The following is a 12915-nucleotide window of genomic DNA, read 5'->3' on the forward strand; positions in this document are numbered from 1 at the left end:
CTGTCACACCATGGTACCGCTGTACTCTACAGCCAATAGACGTTTAGGTCAGTGTGCACAGATGTCCAGCATTAAACAAGGTAGCTGATAGTTTGTCTTCCAATTAGCTTGTTCTTCAGAATACTTTGTTGTCAGTGAGTTCAAGACAGGCATCATGAGTAACTTCAGTCCCACAGTCCCCTTGTCTCAGTAGTGCCAGGTGCAAGAAATCACCTACAGCCAGACAACAATTTCACGTTAAACTGACACATCCAGCACCCGCCCCCTCTGCATCCCCCATTTCTTCAGATTTTACGACTAACAGATGAACCAGTCTCACACTTTTCACTCATTAAATCATGAATCATTTTTAATGATTTTAAAATTGTCACGACGATTCAACTCAGCGTAGATCAAAAGCAGGTGAGACTGATGTTTGGGTCACAGAGTCTATAAACAGAAGTAGTCTAGCTTTCTTACTACTCATTTCAAATCACTGTCGAGTTACTAACACGAACAATGGCTGCATTTCATGTAGGTTTTGCACTTCTGGGGCCCTGATGTTGCAGATGCTGGCTCACTGTCACAGCTTGCTTTCACGCCTTCAGATGCCTGAATCCACTACCATCAACAAAATGAGGTTTCTAAAACTAAAGATCACATCATTTTTTATAAATAACGTTAATCTTAACTGTATGAAAACCCACTATTTGTATACCAGTCACAGTCTATTCTACATTTCAGTTGCACATGCGCAGCAAAGATATAAATGTTTATTTATATATAAGTTTTTATTATTATTAGTCTTTTAGGTGTGGTAGAATCATTTCCAGGTAGTTTAATTCAGACTAATGACCTTTTACAGAGTACAAAGTTCAGATAGTATAAGACATTAAAAGTCTTGAAAGACAGTAAGACAGACACCATTACCAACAAAAAAAAAATCATCATTGCAGTCCTGAGTTGTTTAATACAGTACGATTGATCAGTCAAGCTCTGTTATAGACACCTAGGACCAGAATGCCTCAACATGTCTGTTACTTGGCCTCTTGTATGGCGCCCAGCCTGTTCAGTGTGATCGGCTCAAACAAGGACACACACTCAGTGAGGAAAGAGTGTGTGGGGACAAATAGTGGCATTCGTTCTCTTACCTGATGCCACATTATGGGTGATGAGTAGACTGTGAAATGTTCCTTTCGAATGGATTCGATCTCTTTATTGCCTGCTGTGTGTGTTTGTGTGTGTTTGTGTGTGTGTGTGTGTGTGTGTGTGTGTGTGTGTGTGTGTGTCTGTGTATATAACTTCATCAGTAATGAGGGTCACAGTCTTCCACAAGGCTGTCTGTGATGTAGTTGACTCGCAGCAGCTCCTGGTAATACTCTTTCTCCACTCTTGTGTTGACTGTCCAGGCCACCACCTCCACGCCCCTCTGGGCCCAGTACTCCACATAGTCTCTGCAGACAGCAGACAGCACACACACACGCACACGCAACACAGTTAAGCTCTAGTGTGAACAGCATAATTAGGACATGAGTTCATGGCCTCCGCTGCAGAAACTCACGGTGAGACAAAGTTCTTCTGTATGAGGAAAGCGGAGATGCCGCAGAGCTTCCACAGAACACGATGGTGCGCCCAGTCCAACACGATGTCCATTAATGTGAGCCAGTGGTGTTTCCATAGTGACGAGAAACGAGGGGCACCATCTCCGAACCGACTGAGGCTCCACGGCCGGTGGGTCAGTGCTGTGACCACCTCTGGGTCGCTCTGTCTCATCTGGGCCGGAGTGGAGCGGAGACGAAATAATGTGCATGTGAGCAATATGACGGATAATAACAACAACGCAACACATGACAGGAATGTGAGCAAGTATGTTGGCTTATTTAATCAGTGCCAGTATGTTAGCTATGACACGCTGGGAGGAGGAAAGCCAGACAACAAGCGAACCTGTTCTGGTCCAAATTATTTTGCATGTGGTTGTAACAATATTCTCATGTATTTATACCAGCACGTCATGTACAGAGGTCTCAGCTCAAAACAACCCATGGATCAAATAACTATAATTCACATTTCTGTGTGTGCAGAAAATAGAGTCAAAAGTGTTGCTTTCATCCAAAGAGCCTGTCATTTGTTGTCTGTTAGGTAGCTCATACTGGTCAGGCCATCCCAGCTTGTATAGCTACTGTCTGTATTTCTCCATACATCTCTCCCACAGTGATGAAGCTGCACACTCAACCATGGAAATTCAGCTGAAATAGCTTACCCTAACCCAACAATGGAGGGATGTGAGCCAAACTTAGCAAAATGTTCACACAGTGTCATTTGTTCCTCAGCAGTTTGACAGTCAAACACAGCAAATGTGACTCCCTTCCAGCATCCTGAAAGACAAACAGCTCTCTCACCCTGTAGATGACTTTGGGCTCGAAGGAGCAGACGATGCTGCTGTTGTAGAGGACTGGATGTTTTTTATACAGTTCTTTAAGGGCTGCGGCTGCCTGAGAGGAGGAGAAAACACGGTTAGAATTGTGTGTGTGAGGCTTTACATCACTGTGTGTGTGTGTGTGTGTGTGTGTGCGTGCTTGTCCAACCACTTGGTGGTAAGCAGCAGCTGTGGATGTACAGACGCACTGCTGTGGGCCCTGAACTCAAGAATGTGACAGCCTGAAACAACAACCACCATGATAGCGTTCCCTACTCGTGTAGAAATGTGCTAGAAAGGAACCACTCGTTAAGTGGTTGAGAGTACACTGATGAAAGACTTCACTGTATCTTTCAGCTCCGGCTCAGTTTGTAGTTCACTGGCACACATAGTAAAGTCAGATTTTCATATCAGAGTATTCCAAACTGTTAGAAACATCCAGTGACATCATATGTTACCATGAAGACAAAACATGCCGTGCTAATGTACTTAAAGTGTGAGCAGCTGAAAATGTGCGTGTGTGTGTCAAGACCGTAGAGTGGAGGACCTCCTCCTCCTCCTCCTCCTCCTACATCTATAAGACACTTGTAAAGAAGAAATGTATGACAGGATGACTTTTAGAAAGGCACACAAAACTAAAGAAATCAGTAAAAAAAATTATTTTCCACCATTGAGTAATGACTCAAGTCTTTACTAACCACTTGATAAATGAATGAATCGACTGGTTGTTTCAGCACTAGAACACTGAACACACGACCATGTCCCATCCCTGGAGACATTTTCTGATCATTTTGTTCTATTCCTGTTAAAATCACGACTTCAAGTTCTCTTCATTATGTGATGATGGCCAGCGACAGATCGATTAAATCAACAAGGATGACAGACAGACTGCACGTTTGTTTGTTTTGTTGGCTGCACCTCATCGGGATGACCTTTGACATCAAAGTAGATGGTCAGCTGCAGTTTGATGCATTCCTCCACTGCCTCCTCCAGGGTTGGGATCTTCTCTCCAGCAAACCTGTCCCTGGTGACGAAGGGCACAAATGTTTTCAAACACATTACTGTTTGCCTGGGAAACATTATACTTTGATCAGAGATATGCCTAACTTTTCTGTGCCTGCATTATGATGAAACACAGTTTTCATGGGTGAGGCCAGACAATAGATTAACTTCCAGGATGCCAAATCAGACATGTAAAGCATTTGTGCAGACTTTGCTCCAGTAAAAATAACCTCAGGAAACAGAAGTCTTGTGCAAACTGATGTTGTGGAGCAAATATATACTTCTAGGTTTTCATACAGTAGGTAGGGGAGGAAGTCTCTACTTCTGTAATGATCATCCCAAATATTTGCACACCTTGACATTATGAACACAAGCAAATTAAATGACTCTCAAGAGTTAAGTAATTAAAGCACAACAGGTAAGTTGTCTACACTACAGCTGACTGACTGACTACAGTAAGGCAACATATCAGTGGAAAGATAGTATTCTGATCTGCCGCCTGAAGGCATTTCATCAGCACCTACATACAATGCAGGCCAGAGTATTTCAGCCTCCAGCTAGCCCAAAAAACATGCATGACTTGTCTGATCCGGTGCAACACCTCCAAAGCTTTGCCCCATTTAAGACATTAAGCAAAAAGGCTGCATCCCAATTATCCCTTCCCATAATGTTTTTTTTCCCAGGTATTGAGCCAATCAGTTTGCATTTCCTGACAAACAACTATTAACAGACTGCCTACGTGACAGACACGTCAACTGCACATGCAGCCGGTCATCGCTGCAGATATTCATCACAATCTAACAACTGACTTACAGTGCACAGCAACATTAATACAAAAGCAACAAAAGCCTAAAAAAACAAAGTCTGCCATTTGTGTGTGTGCCTCTGTGTAATCGTATAGCCTTCTTTCTCACCTGAGTCGATGTTTAGCAGCTGCGTCCAGCTTACCCAGCTCGGACAGTCTCATCTGGCTGAGGGGTCCTGACCCGTTGGTGGTCCGGTCCACAGTGTCATCGTGCATCAGTATTGGGACGCCATCTGCTGAGAACTCCAGGTCCAGCTCCACGCCTGTCGCCCCATTCTTACTGGCCTAGAACAGGACAGACAACCAAAAGGGATGGAGGTATTTCAGGAGGGCTTGTTTCTGATCACGTGGTCATGCCATGAATCTGTAGGCTTTCTGAATAACAAGAAATTGCAATATAGAAACGCCAAAGAAATGCAGTATTTCCATTATGTAGCTGTGCACTGGAGAGCCCTGCCAGGTTTATTTATCAAATCAAAACACTGCTCTTTAAACTCTCAAATATTAATATCAGTACCTGCCTTAACAAGGCAGAAGTCTGAAATCACACCACTGAGCTGCTGTACATCCTACAGTTCAGTGAATGGCAGTGTGTGCAGCTGCAGTACTGAATGTTGGCAGTGATGGTTCCCAGTGGATCGCAGGGACATGATGTCCCGGTGGATGAGGTAAATCCTGATCCTCTGGTTTTCTTGCCAGTTTACAGCACTAACGTTATGGTGTTTTTTGTCAGGGATGATGATATGACATATCTCAGCCTCCAGTGATAGCACACGCTGTGGGAGGCTGTGAAGGAGAAGAACCATCCCAAAACATGTGAAGGGAAAACACACCGCCCCCCCCCCCCCCCCCCCCCCCCAAACCTCCTCTCACCTCCCGTATAGCTGCTAGCGTGTTCTCCGGTGCGTCGTGACCACCGCCCCGGTGGGCGACCACTGACACCTTGCCCTTGGCTGGGTGCAGCACCTGCAGGGCCCGGCTGGTCGGCACCTGGGGGAACCGGAACATGGCCATAAAGAGGTAGAGGGAGGCAGTGAGGGCAGTAGTCCACAGCGGGCTCCGGGTCCCGAGCAGGACGACCACGAAGACGACCGAATACAGGGTGACTTCATCTCCGATCTGCAGCATTGTTGTCCCCCTCCGTCTTTGTGTTGTCAAAGGGCAGAAAGGAGTTGAGGCAGCTTCTGCTAGCAAAGGCGCCGCTGCCGGTCAGGTGAATGCTAACGTTAGCTAACGTTAGCTGCCCGTCTTGCTAAGTTTACCTTCTTCAAACGCCGTAACTCAGATAAGGTCATGCTCCGCCTAGCCAAGAGATAACATGAGCCCCTGAAACTAATAGCTAAAACACGTTGGACCGGGAGAAAACGTCCAACTGGTCTGACATTTAACACGAGAAACGAGGAACTGCACCTGTTTTTTCTGTTACTTTCTACGGCGGATGTGACAACTCTGCCCCAAAGCTACGTGTCGTTTCCGCAAGTCGAATTGCCTTTCTAAACTAGATTTACAGGTTTTGGTTCAAATGTTATCAAGTATTAATTTACAACTTTGCCGCAAGGGGGCACACGAGCTATAACAAAACATGAAAACAAACAAACAACCCGGTTGCTGAGTACTTCCGGGTCGTGGTGTGTGTACTTCATGTTAGCTAACCTCCTGAAGTGTTGCTTTGATGTGTCTTATTTCTAAAAAGAAGATTCGTGTTTCTGTTTTTTCCTTCTTCTGGTTAGCCTGTCGCCGATCATGGTGAGACTGGTTCTTTCTCAGACTCTTCCACAGCTTCCACTGTTTTGCCAGAGATCAGAAAATTATGTGAAAGTTGAATTGTTAGCCACACAAGCTAACTGCAGATTTGGCTTGGATGTATGACAGCTCAGGCAGAGGTTGAGTATCTCTGTTTTGTTTCATTTATGCTAACACAGCAGTTGTTACACGATCATTGTTCATTTCTTAAATCTAACTGGCTGAAAAGAGGGTTTATCTTTGATTTATAAGTTTTCAGAAAATTTTAAAAACTGTGAATCAAAATGTCTCAGAGCCCAAGATGATATCTTTTGTCAATCTGATAGTCGAAAACCCAAAGGGTTTACTATCATAAAAGACTAAGACGAACAACAAATATTCATATTTGGGATGCTGGAACCAGACATGATTGGCATTTTTGCAAAAAAAAAAAAAAAATTGCTGATCCATTTTGTGTCGATCATCTAATCAATTAATCTGTGAATTGCTTTGGCTCTAGTGAACTGTCAGATTCATCTGTTGTCTTTCTACAGATCAGGTCAGTGCTTCTGCGCAGGTTAACCTCCCACATCCTATCCTGTACCAGAGGATCATGTCTACTCACAGGTCGGATACCTTATGGGGTGCAGCCTCATCCATCAAGTCACACGTCCGCCCAGCAGAGCATCCATGGACCCTTTAAACCTATAATCTCAGCCCTGATGAGGTACTCTGACTTGTCCACAGAGAAGTACACTATGATTTACAATCTGCCGCACATTAAGCTCATCAGAGCTGTGTCCAGGCTCAAACTGCTTCAAACCGGGATCACCGTGGTCATCTTGCCCCCAGTGTTCTTCTTTTACCTCCAGGGAGACGTCCCCCTCTTTCTTGTCAGCTACGCAACGGGGATAGCGCTGTTCGCTGGCGTCATGCTGTACACTGCCAGTCACTTCTTCAGGAGGGTTGTGGGCATGATGTACCTGAACCCGTCCCAGACCACACTCAAAGTGTCCCACCTCACCTTCTGGGGTAGGCGCCATGACATCTACCTGCCTGTGTCTGATGTTATGACCATCGGGGATACAGGGGACTCCATAAATGAGACAGTATTGAAACTAAAGAGATACAGCAGTCCTCAGACGTTGTATTTCTCCACACATTTTGGAAGAGTGGTGGACAAACAGGGTTTCCAGAAGGTGTTTGGAACTTAAGAATAATTAGTTCGAAAGTACAGATTTGGACAGTAATAATCAAAAGTGAATTCCACTAATTACAATGCTCAATATATAACGTGTTATGGTGCAAAGGTTCTGTTTTCCATAAAAAAAATACTTCACCAAAAGTTAAAGATTATACAGTGGAAGACTGTGGCTGGTGTAATTTGTGATATGTTAGCTGTTATTGGTCTGATGTGTCCACAGTGAATGACCTGTCAATGAATTATTTAGTGAATCTTGTGATTGAAAAGGAAGGAGGCATACTTGCAGGCCTTAGCAGGACTGTGACCTTTTGAATTGAAAAACATGTGAAGTGACAATGTTGGCAGTAATATGCGAAGAGCACTCAGATGACTTTTGTCCACAGACCAGTGACTTCATTTGTGAAGCAGAAAAGAATAAAATAAAATCCCAATCTTGGTATGAATGAGCTTGTCCCGATGTTTTTCAAGTGTTGCATCTTTAAATAAAAACTGTACCTGACTGCACATGTGGCAGCATGAAATGCTTGGCCCAGCAGAAGTGCTCGGAAATTTGTTTACTAAAAACTATGTCAAGCTAAGAAATGAAGTAAGGCACATTTTGAAAATACTGCGACTCAGTTGTTAACACTGACTGATCATCAAATAGAAGATCTTTTTTCTTTAATTATACTTTTATACATGCTTTTACATTTAATAAGAACACAATTGTTCTTGAGGCTAGAGGCTACATTAGCATACACATATGACTGACCAATCTGTTGGCGGTTGAGTTGCACTGTGGGTAATGTAGGCAACAGGTTTTGGCAAGGAGGAAGAATGTTTGGAACAAAACAAGACATCTCTGCTTCCGCAGCATCGATTTGCTATTTTTTTAGCAGCATATTAGCATTATTGCTCACAGGGACAATGCTAATACTATGTGCTGATGTTAGGATTCAGTTCAAACCCTAAGTACAGCCGGACACAGCCAAGCTCTTTCCAGATCACCTCTGCATCCTGCCAGTCAAAGTCACCTTCACACACTGAGGACCATGACTGCTTAGCCTTGACCTCCGCTGTGCCTGAACACAGAGTAGTCCCATTCATCAGCCCGACAGACTGTGGGCAGGCAGAACCAGAGTTTGAGAGCACTGCTGCAAACAGTGTTGCAGATAATTAACAGAACTTTGACTGAAAAAGGTGAACAGCAGCAAACAAATAAAACAAAAGGAGGAAGTTTCTTATGAAATTATTCGGAAACTATTGTCATTACTATCAAAGTACGGTGTTAATAACAATAATATGATGTTTATCTACTGTACCTGCTTTTGTAAGAATTCACTGATACTATTACCTGAGCAGGTGACCTCCAAGCTGGAGGAGGAGCACTGGGGCTTCACTGAAACATAGTCGCTCAGCGCAGATCCAGACTGAACACTGGAGGCGTTTAGCCTCCAGACACGTCCTGCTGAGTAACTGTGTTTGATCTTTGCTAACACAGCAGATCCACAGTTCATCCGTCTGCACACTGCAGCTGCTGTTCTCAGGTTCCAGTTAGACAGGAGGTCATCCACTGGTTTCCAGTCATTGTGGTGTTTCATTTCCAAACAGTCATGTAAAGCAGCAGTATCATTTGATCGGAGCTCACAGGACAAACGCTCACATGCTGCAGGCACTGTCAGCACCACGGAGGTTTGGGTTTAGTTGTATACTGGCATGTTATATACATGGCTGGATACTGAAAAATGCAGGTGGATCCACACTTCAACAGAGCTCCACATAGACAGTAAGCACTTCAGTAAGACTCAGACTTTGTAAAAATTATGTGACATTTGGTCAAATTCAAACTTCTAAATTAAGTGGCAGGACCAGCAGAGTCATCCAAAAGAGACGTGCATAGTGGATCTAAAGTTTAGTTTAAAGTGTCACTGGGTAAAAATTCCATAATGACTAAATGAGAGAAAACTAGACTTCTGCACCTGCTCTCGGCTGTTTTCAGCTTTTAGGAAATCTAGCCTGTGATGGGAGACTTTGGCTGATCACAGGTCATTTCAGAGAGAGTGTTCCTATTGGTTGTTTTATTAGCAGTGTTGAGGCTATTAACACCAGACTCCAGGAAGTACGAGAAGATATTTATGTACTTGCATATATTTGTTGATGTTAAGTGATGCCTATGTTGGTTCCTACTCGAAGCAACAAAAATGGTTTGTCTAACGTGATGCAACTCTGCAGCAACTTAACAAAATCTAACACTGTGAAAGTGACGTTAACTGGAAAGGTGTTAATCATTACACTATGCTCACTTCTTTATTAACTGGATAGCAAACAACAAACACTGTTGTCAGCAGTGTTTTCAATTTCCTCAACCAGTTTACTGATTGAACATGACTTGTTTATTTAGAATCTCAAACACACACCTCAATAATCAAGCATGACAAAATGTACACACATCAGTGCATCTTCCATATTAAGTACATTCAATAATAATTATATAATGCTCACATGAAAGAAGAGAATGCATTTGACATTTCTACGTGGTAATATGTCTCTGAACCTTGGGTGCATATTACTCATAAATACAGCAAACAAAGTCAATGAAAGGCCATAAAGTCTGTGTTGGCTATAACGTCATGACCACGAAAGCCGTTTCCCTGCTATCAGCTGTGTCAGAGGCATAAAACTGTATCTTCCACTGAGAGGAATAAATGAGGGAAAATAAGAATAAATAAATACTGTGACTGAGGTATTACAACACAAAACATTCATTTAAAAAAATAGATGATTGTGTGTTTTATTGTTTGCTACTTTCAGACAGGACGAAGATTTAAATTTGGCAGTATGAAACAGTGTCCTCTGCTCTTTGCTTAGACATGGCTGGCAGGATGAGCTCACATGAGGTACCAGGCAACGAAACCAGCGAGGGTGGCCACCCAGGCAGCCAGAGCCACCTGACAGGTTGGATGTCTGAGAAGCATCATGGCAAACTGGCATGTGTGGCTGAGATTTCCACTGGCAGCTGTAGAGAGGAGGAGGAGGAGGATGGAGAGCAGACAAAATGAGTAATAGTAATAATAAAGGAATGACGTGAGGGAAAGCAGGAGGACTATCATCATAAACGTATAGTGTTAACTACCAAAGTGATATTTGTTTAGAAGACATTGATAATATAAATACTTTGTAGGGCTGTGTGCTTCATTCAGACCTCAACCAATTAAAATAATAAATAAATTATTACCCATTTTCGCTGCATAGTAGGGGCACTTGTTGATATCACCTCCCTCCATGATCTCTGCATGACTGTGTCCAAAACCTGCATCTTGGACTTCTTCTTTGACAGTCTTCCCAATCTCTTCAAGCTCTGTGAATACCTGTGTTCATAATTAAAGTAGATTTTTGTCATATGTTTGTGTTTGTCTGTCGCTGTGATTTTTGTGGACATGTCTCATCGGGTCTCTCAACCTATCCTCTCTGCTCTGCTCCCTCACCATCATGTTAAAGCCAAAGGCCCGGTTGGACTCGTCCACAATCCTCTCTTTGGTCTCAGTGTCCAGCTCCAGCTCGTTCATCCTGCTTCGGTAAAGCTGCTTGAAGCCCTTGTGACTGTGGATACCCTCAAACTGGTAGAAGTTGAGACCCTCGCCTGTCGAGGGGAGCTTCAGTGCCCTCTGGGCCACTTTCTTGAGGATCTGTCCGCCTGAGAGGTCACCCATGTAGCGGGTGTAAGAGTGGGCCACCAGCAGCACCGGGTCCTGCTCTCCCACCTTGTGGATGCGGTCCACATAAGGCTTGGTCCCTGCAGAGAGGCTGACCTGTGAGAGAAGAATTTCATGCACCAGGTGATGAACAGTCCAGAAAAGGACTGCAGTGTCTGAGGCTTTATGTCCAAACATGTGAGCTGACCTGGCTCTCCCAGTCCTCTCCATACAAGTACTCGAGGTCCCGGGCGAGGGCCTCACGCCGGTGCAGCTCTGTGGGGAAATAGATTGGGGCGATGTCAGGATGGTCTCTGTTTTTCTCGATTTCCTCCTCCATGGCCGAGTAGACGAAGTATAGAGCTGCTGTACCCCTCTGGCAACACAGACAGACAGAGAGAGAGAGAGAGAGAGAGAGAGAGAGAGAGAGAGAGGGAGAGAGAGAGAAAAAGTGGGAGAGAGACATAAATTAAAAGATAACTGACAAAAAGTTTCTGGCTTTTGACTAAAACTGGTGATTTGTGTCTTTAATGTTTAAATTGTCAGAGTTTAACCATTGAGATTTTTTAAAATTTCTTAAAATGAAATTAGAGGTGGGGAACTGTGATAGAGACTGAAAGGGCAGAGGTGGTCAGAGAGGTTACGTTCAAGAGCAAACCGCTGATAAAAAACTGATAAACTTACAGCAGATGTTGCATTTGTTTATTAAATAATTTGTTAAATATAGTTACTGGTATTTTTGCAACATCATCAGATGTTGGACTTATTATGAGCAACAAAAGTGCAAGAAGCTTTGAGAGATGACCTTGAACAGCTCTTTCTTGATGCGACCTCTGAGGAAATCTTTAACAAACTGGCAGTTCTCTGCTCTGTCGTGGGACTCCTTGGTCCCCTCGGCCAACATCTCAGACAGGTCGGTTGGGCTTGGTGGAACAGAGAGGGAGACATGAATGCTTGAGCCATTTGGCTGTTGTGTAAATAATTCCTACAGTGTGACAGTGCCACAACAAACCACTGATTGTGGAGTTCTTCCTTCATACCTAAGAACTTCATCATCATCATCCACAACAATCCTTGCCCCTCCGTTCTTCACACCATTGGATTTGGGCTCAGATGTCACCTTGGTTTCCATCTTGCTGTCTGTCTCACAGTATTTTCAACTTAAGAAAGCAGATAAAAATACACTGATCAAATGTGATACATTTATGATGACAAGATATGAGACTGACATGAGACACCATGACCTGTATAGAGAGATTCTTGCATATTTATGTGACAGTGATGTGTGCCACTTCAAAATCGGAAGAGAAAAGCTAATAATAAACCATCAGGATTAAGAATGTTAAGGTATGTGCTTTATTGTTGTAACTGAAAGATAACTGCTGACGATAACTCACTTGTATTTCATAACACAAGTCAATTTTCTGTAAAGTGCCTCTTAGAAATCCACTGTTCCCGAAGCACTTTTAAATTTAGGACTTTTATTGTGAAACCACAGGAGTTAGTCACAACTTCCGTTACCCGGCTGATAAAACATCACGGTGATTTATTTTTTTCCACGTAATTCTACAGAATTACTGCCTTGATGCCTAAAATATTCTCTTAATAATATTAGCATGTATTAGTCTTTTATGTCATTATATAGCAAGATAATGAAAGGAAATAGATGACATTAAGGTGGACAGTTACAAAACTGACACTGCACGGCTTCGGTATTATGCAAGTCGTCCCAAACACAGTTACGTCCACCATTTAGACTTAAATAATATTATAAACACCAAGACATACTAAGTGCCATTACCGTATTCTCAGAAATCAGAATGAAAAACTAGTTTACCTTATCAAAACACCGACTTCGCAGCCTTTCACAACAGACAGTGGCTCACAATGTACAACGGTAGCGGTTCTTGTGACAGCAAGCCAATCAGAGAGCTTTCTCTAGAGAGGTGGGATGGTGATTGGTTAAAGCCTCAAATTTTACACCAACCATATTCCTCATCAGAGAAAAGAGGCGGGCCTCGTCGACGCATGCGTTTGATATGTGTTGTGTTAAAATAGAACAGAGTATTGTGGGAGATGAAATTTGAGTACAATTTGTCAAGCAGAATGCAAAACA

At 43.3% G+C, this 12915-nt stretch overlaps 3 protein-coding genes across 5 annotated transcripts; 1 reads left to right on the plus strand and 2 right to left on the minus strand.

The window, feature by feature from the left end:
* Nucleotides 1-785: 785 nt before the first annotated feature.
* gde1 (glycerophosphodiester phosphodiesterase 1) lies at nucleotides 786-7563 on the minus strand. 2 transcript variants are annotated; one of them, XM_070987961.1, is made up of 6 exons: nucleotides 5076-7563; nucleotides 4312-4487; nucleotides 3314-3419; nucleotides 2379-2471; nucleotides 1541-1752; nucleotides 786-1433 (listed from the first exon to the last, which is right to left on the minus strand). In XM_070987961.1, the coding sequence occupies exons 1-6, from the start codon at nucleotides 5328-5330 to the stop codon at nucleotides 1286-1288; spliced, it is 990 nt and encodes a 329-aa protein (XP_070844062.1). In that variant the 5' UTR covers nucleotides 5331-7563; the 3' UTR covers nucleotides 786-1285. The 2 variants fall into 2 exon arrangements, with proteins under 2 accessions (XP_070844062.1, XP_070844070.1); XM_070987969.1 differs by lacking the exon at nucleotides 5076-7563 and adding an exon at nucleotides 4720-4775.
* Nucleotides 5782-7563, plus strand: tmem186 (transmembrane protein 186). The gene is made up of 2 exons (XM_070987981.1): nucleotides 5782-5948; nucleotides 6479-7563. Exons 1-2 carry the CDS (start codon nucleotides 5946-5948, stop codon nucleotides 7136-7138), a joined length of 663 nt encoding a protein of 220 aa, XP_070844082.1. The 5' UTR covers nucleotides 5782-5945; the 3' UTR covers nucleotides 7139-7563.
* Nucleotides 7564-9390: 1827 nt separating this feature from the next.
* On the minus strand, nucleotides 9391-12710 carry hmox2a (heme oxygenase 2a). Of its 2 annotated transcripts, XM_070979498.1 has the most exons (7): nucleotides 12637-12710; nucleotides 11840-11959; nucleotides 11605-11722; nucleotides 11008-11175; nucleotides 10593-10916; nucleotides 10343-10475; nucleotides 9391-10123 (listed from the first exon to the last, which is right to left on the minus strand). In XM_070979498.1, exons 2-7 carry the CDS (start codon nucleotides 11929-11931, stop codon nucleotides 9996-9998), a joined length of 963 nt encoding a protein of 320 aa, XP_070835599.1. In that variant the 5' UTR covers nucleotides 11932-11959; nucleotides 12637-12710; the 3' UTR covers nucleotides 9391-9995. The 2 variants fall into 2 exon arrangements, with proteins under 2 accessions (XP_070835599.1, XP_070835591.1); XM_070979490.1 differs by lacking the exon at nucleotides 12637-12710 and having other exon boundaries at nucleotides 9462-10123; nucleotides 11840-11965.
* Nucleotides 12711-12915: the final 205 nt, after the last annotated feature.

The sequence above is a fragment of the Chaetodon trifascialis genome, chromosome 2, assembly GCF_039877785.1.
Source record: "Chaetodon trifascialis isolate fChaTrf1 chromosome 2, fChaTrf1.hap1, whole genome shotgun sequence".
NCBI lineage: Eukaryota > Metazoa > Chordata > Actinopteri > Chaetodontiformes > Chaetodontidae > Chaetodon > Chaetodon trifascialis.

What these genes read in the sequence shown, in the direction of transcription:
- hmox2a (XM_070979498.1), bottom strand. Translation starts at nt 11,931, where the DNA reads ATGGAAACCAAGGTGACATCTGAGCCCAAATCCAATGGTGTGAAGAAC. An exon ending in GATGATGATGAAGTTCTTAG is followed by an intron (nt 11,723 to 11,839) that starts GTATGAAGGAAG and finishes TGTTCCACCAAG; the next exon opens with CCCAACCGACCTGTCTGAGA. An exon ending in GAGAGGACTGGGAGAGCCAG is followed by an intron (nt 10,917 to 11,007) that starts GTCAGCTCACAT and finishes CTTCTCTCACAG; the next exon opens with GTCAGCCTCTCTGCAGGGAC.
- gde1 (XM_070987961.1), bottom strand. Translation starts at nt 5,330, where the DNA reads ATGCTGCAGATCGGAGATGAAGTCACCCTGTATTCGGTCGTCTTCGTG. An exon ending in GCTGCTAAACATCGACTCAG is followed by an intron (nt 3,420 to 4,311) that starts GTGAGAAAGAAG and finishes CTTCGTCACCAG; the next exon opens with GGACAGGTTTGCTGGAGAGA. An exon ending in TCAAAGGTCATCCCGATGAG is followed by an intron (nt 2,472 to 3,313) that starts GTGCAGCCAACA and finishes TCCTCCTCTCAG; the next exon opens with GCAGCCGCAGCCCTTAAAGA.